Raw genomic sequence first — 16634 nt, forward strand, 5'->3', positions numbered from 1 at the left:
ATTTTATAGCCACGATTTCACGAGAACGCCCTGTAGGGTGAGTGCTGCTGTCCCGTACTCTGTAGCCGCTGTGAACTAACAAGATGATTCCCCCAGGGCAGGGGCAGGTCCGGGGGCTGCAGCGGGGAGGGCCGGCAAAGCCTGGGTGATGCTGAAAGGTTCAAACTGCACCGTCAGGGCCGGGACTTCACTCGGACAAACGCGGGGACATTCTCATCTGCGACTCTCTGAGTAATCGTCCTGCAGCCTCCGGGGGCACATGCAGTGCTGGCTGCGGTCTGAAGGCCGGCAGGCCGGCCGAGCGGTACTAAGTCGCTGAGGCAGAATAACGTGGGTCAGGGCAACACAGCACGGCCTGAACAAGAGGACAGCGATTCCGGTTTGCTTACAACGCTTAGTTACCTCTGCCTCACACACTCCTCCCCCCTGGTGACACTTGAAATTCACATCTCTTCTCCTCCGTCGTTGGGGCTTTTTATATCACAGTGGAAAAGTTTTAAAGTTGGAGCAAAGGAAATCTAACTCAGCCCTCCTCCTTTTCCTGCAGTTTACCTTCTCCCAGTAACCATCTGGAATTGGTCACCACAGCTGCTTCATCTTAAAATAACTGGGGGTGGGGGGATGCGGGGGGCAGGGCGAATAATACATGGTCTGTGCTTGCCCTCAGAAGAGCTCACAACGCAGTGAGACAAACATGCACAAAAGAACAGGAAGAAGCTGGCAGGAAGGGGAGAGAGAGCATGGAGAAGTGTTTTATGAGGGCCAAGGAGGAACCACCAGCCTCTCAGTTTCCCGGGCTGCACGCAAAGACCATTTTATCAACCCCAGCGGCACGGCTCACGGACAATTCCTACCTGTAGATAGGGGAGAGGGGCTTCTTTGCATTCTATCACTATTCTTTATTCAAAATCACAGTTCTAGATATACATCTAAAGCTGTGATTCTTTATGGGGGGTGGGGTGATTTTGCCCCTCCAGGGGACATGTCAACATCTGGAGACATTTTTGGTTGTCACAAGTCGGGACATGCTTCTGGCATCGAGTGGGCAGAGGCTAAGAAGGTTGCTTAACATCCTACAAGGCACAAGACAGCACCTACACGACAAAGGACTGCCGGGCCCAAAATGCCAACAGTGCTAAGGCTTGGAAACCCTGATCTTGTGGAACCTGTGAAACTGACTTAGCTGTATTTATGAAACGGAAGACAAGTTCTGGAATGCAAAGTTGGTTTTATTCTTTCTCACAGAACTGAAACTAGCCAGGCATTACAACCTCCTAAAATCTATCTCTAATGAAATCTATCTCAAGTGTCTTAGTTATTTTAACCATAAAAGCTATTTGGCAATTAACCTTAGATATTTTAAAAATAATTTATGAATGGTGGTTTTCTGGAAAAAAGAATACATAAGCCTAAACAGGACCATTATGAAATGAAAATACTTTTCACATTCAAATGTTAATTATTCAAACCTCACAAAAAATTTCAGTGTCTGCTCAGGATGACAACAGTCTGCAGCAGATGCTAACTCACTCTGAAAGAAGGTAAACATGCCTGAGATGAATTTTCCAAAACAGAGTATGTTTAATGAACAACATCTACTCTGTAGCCCCTGTATTCAAATATTGAAAATAAGCCTGATCCATTGGAGAACACCATAAAGCTAACACATCCAATGTCCCAGGACCTAAAAGTTCCTTCAAGAAGCGTAAAATGATTGGGCAGCACACGGTCAAAAGATCATGGAAAAAGAACACAATGACACACTGGACTTCATGAAAATTCAAAACTTTTGCATTTCAAAAGATACCATCAAGAAAACCAAAAGACGAGTCATAGAACAAGACAAAATACATGTGAATTATATATGTGACCTGTATCCAGAATATATAAAGTACTCTTACAACTCATTAATAAGATGACCAAAAAAAAAAAAAAAAAAAAAAAAAAAAACCCACAAACCCAACTTAAAAATGGGCAAAAGAGCTGAATGGACATTTCACCAAAGGAGATATATGAATGGACTATATGCACATGAAAAGATTCTCAGCATTACTAGTCATTAGGGAAATGCAAATCAAAACCATAGTGACAAACTCCTTCACGCCCACTAGACTGGCTGTAATCGGAAATACAGACGATAACAAGTGCTGTAGAAGATGAGGAGAAACTGGAACCCCCAAACATTGCTGATGGGAACATAAAACAGTGCAGCCACTCTGGAAACAGTTTGGCAGTTTCTTAAAATAGCACGGCAGTTTTTTTGAATCTCTGTAACTGCATTACTCATAACGGCCAAAAAGTGGAATAACTCAATGCCTATCAGCTGATGAATAAAGTGTGGCGTGTCCGTACAACGAAATACGAAGCACAGGCCGTAATATGGAGGAGTCTCAGAAACGTGAAGCTAAATAAAAGCCGGCGGACACAACGGACTATATTACAGGACTGCTTTTAAATAAACTGTCCACAAAAGGCAGTCTGCAAAGACAAAGTACATTGGTGGCTGCCTAGAACTGGGGGCTGAGAATGGGGAGTGACTGCAAATCGGCACAAGGTTTCCTTCGAGGATGCCAGAAATGGTCGGCACCAAAAATAAGTGGATTTGATGATATTTAAATTAGATTCCAATAAAACTGCTAAAAAAATCATGGAAGCTAGAAGATAATGTCTTCATTTTACTGAGCAGGCAGGTGACTGAGGCACATACTGTTTTAGAGACTTAGAACAATGGCAAAGGTAAAGACACTGTGAATTATTTGTGGGAGGAAAGTTAACTTGCTTCAAGTCAATATAGCCAGGAAAAGGGTAGAACTCAGTGCTCGAGTCACAAAAAGTCTCCTCCCCCACCACCAAACCCCTAGCAACTCCAGCGGAATTCAGACTGAATGGCAGTCTTAGCTCAGCTGTTCATTACCAAATGATCACACATTTTCCTGCTCTAAGCCTACGGATTTGGACGTTGACCCGAGGACGATAACGCTTTTCCCCATCTCCATATAGAACAGCCCTTCAGGTCAGTGTGGAAAATAAAGCCCTACAGAGGTGATTTGTTACTGAACCTACAACGTCACACAGGCTCTCTGAGTTTCACAACTGTCCTCCTTGTCTGAATCCACGTCAACCTTGCTTTCTGGGTGAGTAACTATTAGAGGTGTGTTTATGGTATCTGCGTGCCCCGGCTCCAACACAAACACGATGTCATGTCCAGATGATCACTCCTGCCAGACATCTTCAAAACAGTTTTCATACCTTAACCTTTTAAAAAATGGTTCTATATCAGATTTCATGATTTATGAAGTGTCACTATTTGCTGAGGCATCACACGGGGCAAGCTGTTTAAACCAAATGACCACTGCATACTCTCTAGATGTTTTTACCTTAGCTGTACAAAATAAGCAGCTGAATGGCCCAGAAGTAAAGGTCTGAGTCCGGATATACTCAGACTCGTCCAGGTTGATACAATGCTCTCTGTATCATAAACGGTTCTGTGCAACAGCGGTTATTGCATAATACTTTTCCACTGCTGTGTCTCCTCGTACTCTCCACCCTCTTTACTGGAATGCCGTTTGTTGGGAAGGCAAACACCTTATCATCATTTCCCTCACCTACAATAACCTCACCCAAAAAGTCAAATTCTCCACTCCACAAGGAAACGAACTGGCCACCAATAAAAGTGTCTTAACTTAATTATTTAACCTATCACAGTTCATCTACTAAGGCTCTAATTACCATGAAGGAAAAAGTGTACACTTAATTTAAGCCATAAAGTTCTCATCTTAGTAGTAAAATCTTTTACTGTAATTTCTCCTATCCCTACCTCCACCTTGGATACACTCGGTTCTAGCTGCCAAGAAATTCACCACGTTTCATGTATATAAAAGAACTAGAATTGAATCTTGGCTCCCCAGCGTTTATGGGCTGAACCACGTTGGAAAATCACAACTTCTTTGAGCTTGAATGTCTCTCCTTCACACACACACACACACACACACACACACACACGTGTGTGCTCACACTAGAAGGATAACATGGGCGCATTTTGTAAGTTCCTTTGGGTCTGGAGAGAATTATGAACTTGTATTTAATCTTTTTCCTCCTTAGGGTGATGATTTAACATCCCTCTTTTAATCAAGATAAAAATCTTAAGCCCCCTTTTATTGTTAATCGAAAATTTAAAAATATATGAAGTATCAGAGCTAAAAATAATCCTCTGCCCCATACCAGCTGAAATCGCTGGTCAGACTAAGTCTGACCACTTACCGTATCACTCTCCGATGACAACCTTAAACCGTTCGTGGAAGATCTTGTTAGTCCAATCATCCTTCCTTTAAAGAAAATAAAGCCTTGGAAATGTACAATCAAATCAAAGGCAGAGTCGTCCTACCACAACAAAATAAACAACTTTGCTTAAGCAAAAATAACTTATTCTCAGAGTAAAAGGCTCCACTCAGAATACTAAAGCAGTTCCAGAAAATGCAAATTTAAAAAACCCAAGCTTTTATCCTCTTCCCTGCTGGACGATGTCGGTCAGCGAAGCTGTACGACAAGCCCCTACCTTTGAAATAAGAATGTTCTCCTTAGTAAATTACTTGAAGATCCTTTTGTAAGGATACAGGTCTGACAGGCCAAGAAACAAACTCCCAGTCTTGAAGAACGAATGTTTTCCAAAGAAACAATGTCATAAGTGATGGCTGGCTTTGCCTGTGTAATTCCCCAAAGCCTAGTTCGCCCATCATATATAATTACGCTATCTGGTTCTGCAGGACTGGAGCACTGTTTCCATGGCTAAGTGCATCTGAATTCCAAACACAGAAAGTCAAATACCCTACTCCAAAAGTGGAGTGTCTACTGCAACTTTAAAATGCGACATGGATGGATCTAGAAGCTATTCTGCTAAGGGAAATTAGCCAGAGAAAGACAAATACCATAGGATTTCACTTCTACGTGCAATCTAAAAACCAAAACAACAAAAACAGAAACAGACTCATAAATATGAGAACAAATTGATGCAGAGGGGAGGGGTTTGCGGAGATAGGCGAAATAGGTGAAGGAGATTAAGCAGCACAGACTTCCAGTTATAAAATAAATGTCACAGGGATAGAAAAAGTACAGCATAGGGAATACAGTCGGTAATATTGTAATAATATTTTATGGTGACAGATGGTAACTACACCACTGTGGTGAGCATTTCGTAATGTTTATAATCATCAAATCACCAGGTTGTACACCTGAAACTAATATATGTCAACTGTATTTCAATTAAAAAGAAATCCTCAATCCTGGGAAAATCAAGATAGTTGACTGTCCTAACGGGAGACCCAAATCTCAGCTGGGCATACGTCTTCCCATCTGAAATGATGGAAAGAACGCATTTTATTTAAAAGTCACCATTTCGCCTCCCCCCAGTCCAAGGAGGTTTCTCTAGGACCAGGTCCCTACTTAACTGCAAATCCCGGGGAGATAAGCAGAAGAAAACAATGGCCACTTGTTAATGTTCCAGTTGCCAAGGGAGCTGTGGAAACCAGGTGACCAGGACCTGGGGCCTGAGCCTCAGTGAAATCCTGGGAAAATGTAGAAAGTCCTATGTGGAATTGCTAAGTTCAAATTGGTGAGAAGTTTCAGCTCTGTTCCAAGCATTATTCTCCCAAGCAAGCAAATGACTACAGGCTAAATCCTATTATCCCTTCAGCCTTCAAAGAGAACCCCCATCGCTCAGCTGTTGCCTCTCTGGTGCCTTTCCTGGTTTCAGCTCCCCGATCTTGACTTAACTGAGAGCAGGACTGGTTAAGAGGCAGTTCGTAGAGCCAGACGGCCTGGGTTGAAAACCTGGCTCAGCTATTTGGCCTTGAGCAAATTACTTAATTTCTTTGCGCTGCAATTTCTTTGCAAAATGAGAAGAATGATCGTAACAATAGCATTCGAATGTTCTAACAGTTAAGCACATTAGTACACATTAGTACACAGAATACAGGTTGTCAAACTTCTACAATAAAGGAACAAACAGGAAATATTTTAGGCTGTGGGCCATATGGTCTGCGGTGCAACTGTTCAACTCTGCAAAGCAGCTGTAGACAAAATGTAAACAAATGGTCATAGCTGTGTGCCAATAAAACTTTATACAAAAACAGGACCAGGAACCAAAGACTGGAACCAGGTAAATATTTAAACTGCGGCACACCCTTACCACGGAGCACTGCTCAGCAGTCAAAAGGCATGAACTGACACATACAATAAAGATGAATCTCTAGGGAATTATGCCGAGCAGAAAAAGAAATCGACCCCCAAAAGTAATCTACTCTATGGTTCCAATTGTATAACATTTGGGAAATGACAACATTTTGGAAATGGAGGACAGATCAGTGGTTGCCAGGGGTTAGGCATAAAGACTGGCGGCATAACCTGGGAGAGAGATGGGTGGGGTTATAAAAGGGCAGTGCAAGGGACCCCCGGGGTGCTGAAACTCTTCAGTGTCTTGACTGCGGTGGTAGACACACAAACCACAGGTGACAAAATTACGGAGGACACGTACACATACACAAATGAGTAGAAGTCAAACTGGTGAAATCCGAGTAAGATTGGTGGACTGTATTAATGTCGACAAGCTGAATGTGATACTATACTACGAAAAAAAATGGGGCAGTTTTCAAAAAAAATGCACACACAAAAATTAAGAACGTCAGAGGTAAGAAGCACCATATATTCTACCATAAAAGTAAGCAACGTGGTAACGTCGAATCTTATATCTAGAAGGGAGGGTAGAGATGCTCTTGAATAACTTCCTATTTTCAATGTTAACCCTGCATAGGAATGACGGATATGTAATATGCCTCTACTCTGAGTACACTCACCTGAGAAAATAAAAATCCAGATCCTGTTCAAAACTATCGGCGTACGTAATGCTCTTTTTAAATACAGGTCCTTTGGACAAAAATGTTTTTTTCTTCACTCAGAATTAAGCCTCCAACCCTCCTAAACGGAAATGCAAAAGCCTCTATTTAAAACCCCCTATCTTAAAACCCTCTTTTAGGGGCTCATCTTCTCTATCATTTCTTACGCCAATGCCACATCTTAAATTTCAACAGTCCTGACGGCTAAGGAATTCCAACACATTACATCCACGTACTCCGTGCCCACAAATCCTGAACGTGAACATATGCTCCAACACTTCGCACTTGAGCACTTTGGGCAAGGCACCTGGTGCTTCCAAGCCACAATTTCTTCATTTATAAAATGGAGATAACCTGACTTCATGACTTCACAGGGATACAAGAACCAAATTAAAAGACGTGAGAACACGTTTGAGAAGGGTACTGATAGGGGCGCCTGGGTGGCACAGCGGTTAAGCGTCTGCCTTCGGCTCAGGGCGTGATCCCGGCGTTATGGGATCGAGTCCCACATCAGGCTCCGCCGCTGGGAGCCTGCTTCTTCCTCTCCCACTCCATCTGCTTGTGTTCCCTCTCTCGCTGGCTGTCTCTCTGTCAAATAAATAAATAAAGTCTTAAAAAAATTAAAAAAAAAAAAAAAAAAAGAAGGGTACTGATATACCTACCAATGTTTGCTATGATTGTAAGATCTCCAAATTCCCACATTTCACTAAAAGAAAGAATTTCGCTCCAAATGATCAGACATAGAACCTGAATGGCTTATAGCTGCTGAGTTAGCATTACACACTTCAACACCATCAAACAAGTCTCCAGGGACTTTTCTATCTAAAGCTCCTTCAAGGACTAGAAAGAAGTATTGAGATTCCTCAAAAAATTAAAAACAGAATTACCATAAGACCCAGTAATTCCACTACTGGATATTTAATGAAAGAAAACGAAAACACTAATTCAAAAAGATACACGCACCCCTAATGTTTATTGCAGGGTTATTAACAACAGCCAAACTACGGAAGCGGCCCAAGTGTGCACTGACAGATGAGTGGGTAAAGAAGACGTGGTGAATATATATACAATAGAATATTACTCATCCATAAAAAAAGAATGAAATCTTGCCATTTGTGACGATATGGATGGATCTAGAGGGTATAATACTAAGTGAAATAAGTCAAAGAAAGACAAATGATTTCATTCATATGTGGAATTTTAGAAACAAAACAATAAAGCAATAAGACAAACCAAAAACTACTCAACTACAGAGAACAGATGGTTACCAAAGGGGAAGTGTGTGAAGGGGATTAAGGGTACACTTTTTTGTTTTTTAAGATTTTATTTACTTATTTATAGTATTCCTGAACAAGAAGGGGGAGGGGCAGAAGGAGAGGGAGAGAGAAAATCCTCAGGCGGAACCCATGCTGAGCCCCAGGCAAGGCTAGATTTCACAACCCTGAAATCATGACCTGAGCCGAAATCAAGAGTCTGACTCTTAACCAACTGAGCCACCCAGGCGCCCCAAGAGTATGCTTACCTTCATGAGCACTGAGTAATGTACAGCATTGCCGAAGCACTATACCATACACCTGAAACTCATATAAATACTGTGCGTTAACTATACTGGAGTTAAAAAATAAAGTTCCCTCTGGGAAAGTAAAATGTTCAAACTTAGGCATTTACATTTTAGTATTTTCACAAGTGGAGCACACACTTCCACTACAGCCCTCCGAAGAGCAGGGGCAGTACCTTACCCGGCATCTTAGCTATAGTAACTGGCACAGAGACCGGCTCTGTGTTTAGCGTCAGAATACACTTTCCCAGAACGAAAGTAAAAGCCTATAGGACTATGAGGTGGAAAGAGGGCTGGCCCTGGAGTACGGACACCTGCTCCCATACCACATACAGCCTTGCCTGAGTGTCCTGAGCCTGCATTATCCCTTAAAAGTCTACGAAGTCTGTAATGCCCTTTTATCTGATGTCGGACACCACCCAGAATACTGAAAATAAGGCCTTTGAATGATAAAACAAAAAAGGTTTTCACAAAATCCATGCATGCATTTTACCCGTAGCAGAGGCCTATTGCTTTTTATTTCCTGTGTATTTATAACAACCTGGTTATTTGAGTATGAAATATGTCCCATTGGGTAAAAGCAGTAAAAGAGATCGGATGTTGAAAGAAACTGGAGAAACCCTAAAGTTCCTCTTCCTGATGAACGAAATGAAACCAAACCTCCCCAAAAAGATCAGATTCAACCAAAATCATACTGTGGCCTATTATCACCGAACACTTGACAAACATCATTCAATATGGTCATCTTTATCTCTGACGTCAAAATCAGACTCAATTCATGGTTAAATTAATGCAATCTTTAATTATAATAAAACAGAACGAACGCTCAGGAAATACTGCCGTCTAGTGCTACCCACCACTTCCCTATCAACAACCTGGGAAGAAATGATAAAGCCCTCTTATAGTTCACTTCTCCTTACAAGTAATGTCTTCACTAACTGCTCTTATTTTTTCCCTACACAGCATTAATGGAATCACAGAGGAAAGAAAGGCCACCACATTTTAATCAACACAAAAGTTGGCCTTTGTTGTATCTCAGAGGGATTTTACATATGGAAACAAAGTGGCTTATTTTACAGAATTAATTTTACCCCTAAGGATGCTAATGTACTTTAAGGAAATACAGTGTTACTATTTGCCAACTCTAGGTCATCAGCTCCTTCAAGGAAGTGACCACGTCTGCCAATTCTGATCCTCAAAGCGCACAGAGGGAGTACCACAGCCATCAGAATACTTACAAATATTTCTGCGATTGGCTTTGAAAGGACTTTTATGTACCAGTAATGGAAATCCAATGCATGTAATTATTTTATAAAGCTAAATACACCAAGAATTTTAAGAATCTTGAGCAAATTTTATGTTCACTAGAGGCAATATGTGATGGAAAGTAATTTATATTACATCATAAATTATGTAATGTTAAATGAAAAATACCAGAATAAAAATGATACACAGGGGCACCTGGCTGGCTCAGTCGGTTAAGCATCTGACTCTTGATATCAGTTCAGGTCATGATCTCAAGGTCGTGAGATCAAGCTCCTCTACCCCCAGGGCTCTGTGCTGAGCCTGGAACCTGCTTAGGATTCTCTCTCTCCCGCTGCCCTATGTACGTGTGCCCCCTCTCACTCTCTCTCTCTCAAAAAAAAATTAAAATATATATATATACACACAAAATATTATATGTAAAATACAAATTATATAAATTATTTTATATATTTTATAAATGTGTTAATTATATTTACATATATTTTATATATAAAAATTTAAAATTTTTATACAAAATATAAAAACATATAAAACATAAAAATTATATATAAAATAGTGGGATAAAAATTATGTATGAGATGTAGTTACAATTTTTTTTAACATAAGTATTGGAAAAAAGACTAGAAGGAAATGCACAGAAATGTTAACGGAAATTGTGTTTGGGTGATGATACCATGGCTGACATTCTCCTTTCTCGATATACTAAATCTTATTTAATGCACTACTTTTACAATGAAACAATCTTTTAAAAAGAAAAGGGAATAAATGGGAAAGAGCACTACTAAGGGGTAAGGAAATGGCACAGAACAGTTACTTCATTTAGTAAGTGTTAAAGTTAAATTTCTACCCTGGCAATGAACTTAAGTGGTCACAAATGATAACTAAGTTTATAGAATATTTGTGTTGGAGGGACGTCCTGCCTAATTCTGTCATTTGACAGGCACAGAAAAAATATATATAGCTGTGTGATGCTTTACAGTTTACAAAGTGCTTTCAAAATGTCACCTGTCCTTCAAATAATTCTGTGAGATAGGCTCATGTGCCCCATTTTTAGGACCAGGAAACTGGGGGTTAGAGAGAGAATGTGCTTTTAATAATAATGACTACCATTTATCGAATGTTTACTCTATGCCAGCCTCTGGGTTAAGCACAACAATGCTGTGAAAATCACCATCATCTTCAGATAAGAAAGCTGCAGGGGGGAGGTTAAGTGTGCTCACTATCACGCAGCTGAAAGTCACTGCTCTGACTCGAAGCCACGCATTTGAAACAGGTGTCTTGGGTTACAATCAACTTCACAGAATCCTTTACTGAACGAGTTGAGCCTAGGACCCAGTCCTATGCTCTACTACACTGGTCTCGCCTAAGGTTTCTCTCAAGAGTTATTTAGTTTGACAGACACCATGAAGGTCCAGAGGCCAAGAAACTGGGCCCTTCTAGAAACACCCAAAAGCTAATGTTGCCCGAGAGCCTACGCGCCTCAGGAGGAAGGCAAGGCAGAGAATAACAGGAGTGGAGGGGACAAGGCTAACTCATACAGATCAAGGGGGAGCCAAGAGGAAACCCACTGTCCACCTCAGGAGCAGGGACCGCGACAAGCATCCCAATTTCTGCACCCTACACCCGGCTAACTCGGTACAATTTCCAGAGCGCCTTTCGGTTCATCTCAAAGCTGCCCGCACAACCCGTGAGCTGGGCGGGGCAGGGATGAGTCCCACTTTGCAGAAAAAGCTGGAAGAAAAGCAACAGCGCGCAGGGCGGGCAGACAAGCAATGAATGTGAGAGCTAGGGGAAGACAGAAGCGGTGCCTGGACACCCGGACCGGGTCTGAGCGGCACCCGAGGAGCCTGTGGCCCCTGGCGAGAGGAGGAAAAGCCCAGGGCCCGCGGCAACGACAAAGGCCGAGAGCGAGACCGCGGTTCTGAGGCCGCTGCCCGCCGAGACTGGGGTGGCTTGGACGTCGGCCCAGGAGCCCCGCTACTCACGCTGGACCAGCCGGTCTCCGGAGAAGGTGGAGGAGCAGCTGGTGACAAGCGCACAGGGGACGCCCGCAGCCATAGCTGCTCTCGCGAGCCAGTTCCGTCCCAGAGCCGCTTCCGCCTTGGGCTGTACCACGGCCGACGGCGCGCGGGGGAGACGCGCAAGGAAGGGCGCGTTGACGGGAGGAACGGGCTGCCCTGACGCCTCCCACACCCCCTCTTCCGCTCCCGGCGTAGAACAGACCGCGCTGCGCGTGGGGTTGCCATGGGGACGAGCGCTCTCGGCACCTGGCCCCGGCGCTGGAGAACGCTCCTCCTCCGGGAGGCAGCCCTCCCCGGCCCTAGCCATGGCACAGGAGACTGAGAACCACGACCCCATCGGAACCATCCTAATCCAGGTGGGAAACGGGCCTTTCCGGGCCCTGCCCAGCTAAGACACTTCCGAGCGAGGCCCAGCAGGGCTGATCCACTCGTGCCCACCCTTTTGGAGCCGCCCCCAGACTGCCTCCGGCGTGCGGAGGGCACTGCCCCTCCGAGAACTACCAAATATGCCCACCCAGACCTCCGCCACGAGCCTAACGCGCCCCCCGTGCCTTGCCCTGGAGGTTGCGCTCCAGAAGCTCCACTGTTCTGCCTCTGCTAAAACTCCAAGACCATATACACCTCACCCCAGAGCCGAAAATCCATCTTACACTGAGGCACCGTTTTAAAATGTTATGTTCTGAAAAATTTGAACCCTTGATAGGAGGGAAATACAAGTCAGACACTTTGGGGAGATAAGAAATCTGGGGAGAAGCTGAAATATGTAAACCACTTTTCTTAAGCACCTAAATTGTTTGCATCTGAAAGTACCATGCAAATAATTAGGTCTTGGGGATGTAATATATAGCCCAGCAACTGTAGTTAATAATACTGTACTGTTACATTTGAAAGTTGCTAAGAGCATACATCTTAAAAGTTCTCATCATAAGAAAAAATTATGTGCGGTTATGTATGGTAACTAAACTTATTGTGATCATTTTTGCAGTTCATACAAATATTGAATAATTATGTTGTATACCTGAAATGTTATATGTCGATTATATCTCAAATAAATAAATGAATTAAATCAAAGTCCCTTGCTTAGGAGCACACACAGGAAAATATATTAAAGATAACTTGGATTGCCTATCAAGTTAAAGCTTTGAATATAGAAATGTGCCCAAAAACCTCAGGGAAATGACTTTTTCTAACCTGAGGGGGGAAATATAAAAAAGAGTCTTAACTTCTCCAGTATAAGTCAGTTTGTGACAGTTATACAGATTTTTCCCACAAAAATTTTGTTCTTTCACATTTACATATGGTAGTTTTAAAACATTTCTGCATAAATCATCATTGTTAACTTGTATTTAGCTCCATTTGTCTAAGGCTTGAAGTAATTTGCCTAAATTCACTCTTTTGGACTCTCACTCAGATCTGCAATGGATTTGCCTGTGAGGATATTGGTCTCTTACCTCCCATCTAGGAAAGACTTCTTTAAATGCATCTTTTCCAAAATACAAACCCCTAAACTCACCAATTTCATAGAGTTCCCCACTATGAATAATACCCAAATCTTCTTACCTCCCGTTCTGTTGTCCTCTGTCACTAGCACCCTAGATGAATTTAGCAAACTGCCAAGTCTAAGGGACCAGTCCCCACAAAACTGCCTTCATTTCAACTCCAGCCTAAGTTCAGAAGTCCCCCAAATCAACCTCACTTGAGGCCAGCTATCTACAAATCTGGGGGCCCTGACCACCTTCACACTGGCTAATTTGCTAGAGTAACACAGAATTCAGGAAAGTGCTATGCGTACAATTACAGTGTTATAACATCAAAAGGATACAAAGTAAAGCCAGCCAAGGAAAGGCATGCGGAGGGCAGCGTCCAAGAGGTATCAAAACGGAGCTTCCAGTCATCCTCTCCCCATGGAGTCAAGGATGGCTTTAGCTCCTCCCAGCCATGATGTGTAACAATATACATGGAGTATTGCCAACAAGGGAAGCTTGCCTAAGACTTTGATATCCAGAGTTTTTACTGGGACTCAGTCACACACTGCCCACGTTCTGACCTTTCATCTCCAACCCTTCCCAGAGGTCACACTAATGCCTTTAGTCTCTCGTTCCACTAAAGGTTGGAACAGATGCGGCGTGGCTCAAGGCCCCCATCATAAATCACACTGTTAGACTGTCTGGTGACCAAAGCCCCCAAAGACACTTACCGAGCAGGACACTCCAGGGGCCTAGAGATCACCTCCCAGTATCCAAGGGCAAAGGTCAGAACTCTCGTTGGGAAAGGTTGATTCTTTACTACTTATAACCCTCTAAATCCAGGGCCCATGTTTACAGGCTCCAAACAATTGGAACACTAATGGAGACTCCTATCCAGAAACAGCCAGTTTTCCCCCACAATATACTTCATGTTGACTACAGGAACAATTAGGTTACTCCTTAGTTTTCTCTCTTTCTCCAGACCTGGAACATCTCTAAAAAAGAGACAGAATGCGGGGAGAATTCTCACACCTAATTTCACGCTTTCCCTTGAGAGAATTCCCTTTCCCAGGGCTGCTCCCCTTGTGGTTTGGAACAGTGTAGAACAGGGTATCGACTGAAAAGCAGAAGACTTTTCACTCCAGAGAAGGATCCAGAGGTAGCTATTTGATCAACCTAGGACACAACATTACAGTATCCGTGTCTGTGGTCACTGGATTATAAAATGGAGCAGGAGAGCTGACAACAGTCATATCCATGCTGATCAACGTGCCCCTATGCTAAAAAGGGTTATTCTGGACACACTAAGTGGAGGGCTGTGTAGAAAAAGCGAGCCTGTGTGTTAACCTGATGAGCTGATCTCTAGACACAGTAGAACATTCTCCCTGGTAATATGGAGAATATATATAACAAGGAAATGAGGAAGGCTCTCCCTACTTTCTCACCAAGTCCGGAGTATTGATGAGCATACAGCACTACTCTCGGACACACAGCATGGATTTCACTTCTGCTCGGGGCAATGATTTATGTCCTTCAAACAGGCCACCCATAAGCAGTACATCTAGTGAAAAGCACTTTGTGGGGAGTCAGAATCCTGAGGTCTGACCTTGGCAATGACATGCTCCCAGGTGGGTAACTTTAGGCTAATCATTTCACCTCCCTGGGCCTCAGTTTTCTCTTCTCTAGGATACATAGCCTGAATTAGGTCTACCTCTGACTCTAAATTGACCCAATTTCCCCAAAGCTACATAGTTTCTTTTTATCATAAAGTGGCCTTCCTTTATTATCAGCCTAGACAATCAAATTGTTTCTATCAATTTATATTTAAGTGCAATATGTATAAATTATAATTATATAATTATATATTAATATATTAAACATTTATATATTTATTATATATAATACATATACACATATATACGAAGTTGCCAGAAAAGCAGAGGTACTTCAAATCTCTACTTGCTTCGTCCTAAATGGGTATACCAGGTCTGTGTTTCAATCAGATACATTAAGCAACTCTTTAGGCCAGTGATTCTCAAAGAGCGGCCCCAGGACCAGTATCTTCAGCACTGGCTGAGGACTTAAAAGAAACACAAATTCTCAGACCTCATTCCAGACCCACTAAATCAGGAGTTCTGGGGGTAGAACCCAGCGATCTGTTCTTATAACCCTTGCAGATTACTCTGATGCATGCTCAATTCTGAGACCTTCTACCTTAGATAGTATTGTAAAATATAAACTGTAATATGATTTCCAAGAAAAATCCCAATAATCAAAGCTAACAGGATTTGCTGGGTATTGTGCACAGTTCTAAGTGCTGTACATATTTTAACTCATTTAACCCCCTACAACAAAGCTATCTGACAAGGGCTATTATTATTTCACATTATGGAAAAGAAACCGATCAAAGATGAGTATTGTGGGTAGACCCGTATACGTAGAAAATGCAAGCAATCTTCTCAAACCCTTTCAATCTGTCAACGTGGTATAAAAAGAATATCTTCTCTTGCCCCCTTTTGCTCCTCTCAGTATTTAAATCCTGCCTTTTCCACTGAATTTTCACCAACCTGTAGCTTTGTAGATTTATGAATACCTGTGTATCTGTAGACATTATGCAGGTACTGGTTAATGGTTAGGCATAAAGTTTCTGGATTCAGACTGCCTGGATTTGAGTCGTTCCACCAATTAACCAGCTATCTTACCTGACACAGGGTACTTAACCACTTTAAACCTCAGATTCCCTCAAGTAAGGATAAAGATGATCATAGGAGCTCCCCCTTAGGAGTTTTGTAAGGGTTAAGATACAGGGTAACGTATAATGTGTAACACTCAATAGATGTGAGCTGTCATTAGATCTGGTCTCTTGTCTTTTAATATTACTTAGTTTTCTGTTCATTTCTGTGTCTTTTTAAGAGTAGCCTGCTTTTTACAGGAAGAAAAGGAAAAAATTAATTTTAGCCTGTCTTTTTAACCAGGCCTATTCCATTCTTAACTAAAACTTTATGGGTGATGCTATCGGGCAAATAAGGTATGCCTTGTTTCCCTGTTACAAGTGGATTTTTGGATATCCCCCTTTACCTAGCACAGGATTGGCTCCATTGATCCTGGACGACTGGATAATGATCTACTCATTAATTCAGTCTCCTAATATGTACGTCCTGTTCAAAAATGAAGGGAGCTGGACTAACATGTTCTATTATTTAGAAAGCACAATAGATGATACAAATTAATAATACAATATTTTGATAAAATATCTAAAGTACTTGAGGGAAAAAATCTTTAAAGACAAATAATCAGTGTTCTGATTATAAACTCGTTGTGTGACTTATTATGAAAACATGTGCTTTGTATGTCTGGATTTCCCAGGACAGTTCTGACCGTAAACATTCTGTCCCACTCTCTGATCACACACCAAAGCCCATGTTCTCATTTTTGG

General features: G+C 42.3%; 2 protein-coding genes across 5 annotated transcripts in view; one reads left to right on the forward strand and one right to left on the reverse strand.

Annotated features, from left to right (window-relative positions):
- The window catches only part of AAGAB (alpha and gamma adaptin binding protein), a 64532-nt gene extending 52685 nt beyond the window's left edge, over window positions 1–11847 (reverse strand). For 2 of the 4 annotated variants that reach the window (XR_008956157.1, XR_008956156.1), the window contains exon 1: window positions 11697–11808. Coding sequence is in view for 2 of the 4 variants with exons in the window: in XM_057303817.1 (XP_057159800.1) it covers window positions 11697–11769 (73 nt within the window). In the remaining 2 variants the exon portion in view is untranslated. Of the gene's footprint in view, window positions 1–11696 lie in introns of all 4 variants that reach the window. The other 2 variants (XM_057303817.1, XM_057303816.1) reach the window with 2 other exon arrangements.
- Window positions 11848–12037: 190 nt separating this feature from the next.
- Window positions 12038–16634, forward strand: part of LOC130541929 (IQ domain-containing protein H-like) — a 37977-nt gene continuing 33380 nt past the window's right edge. The window contains exon 1 of the mRNA XM_057303599.1: window positions 12038–12088. Coding sequence (XP_057159582.1) covers window positions 12038–12088 — 51 coding nt within the window. The remainder of the gene's footprint in view (window positions 12089–16634) is intronic.

This window comes from Ursus arctos, unplaced genomic scaffold, assembly GCF_023065955.2.
Source record: "Ursus arctos isolate Adak ecotype North America unplaced genomic scaffold, UrsArc2.0 scaffold_28, whole genome shotgun sequence".
NCBI classification, from domain to species: Eukaryota; Metazoa; Chordata; class Mammalia; order Carnivora; family Ursidae; genus Ursus; species Ursus arctos.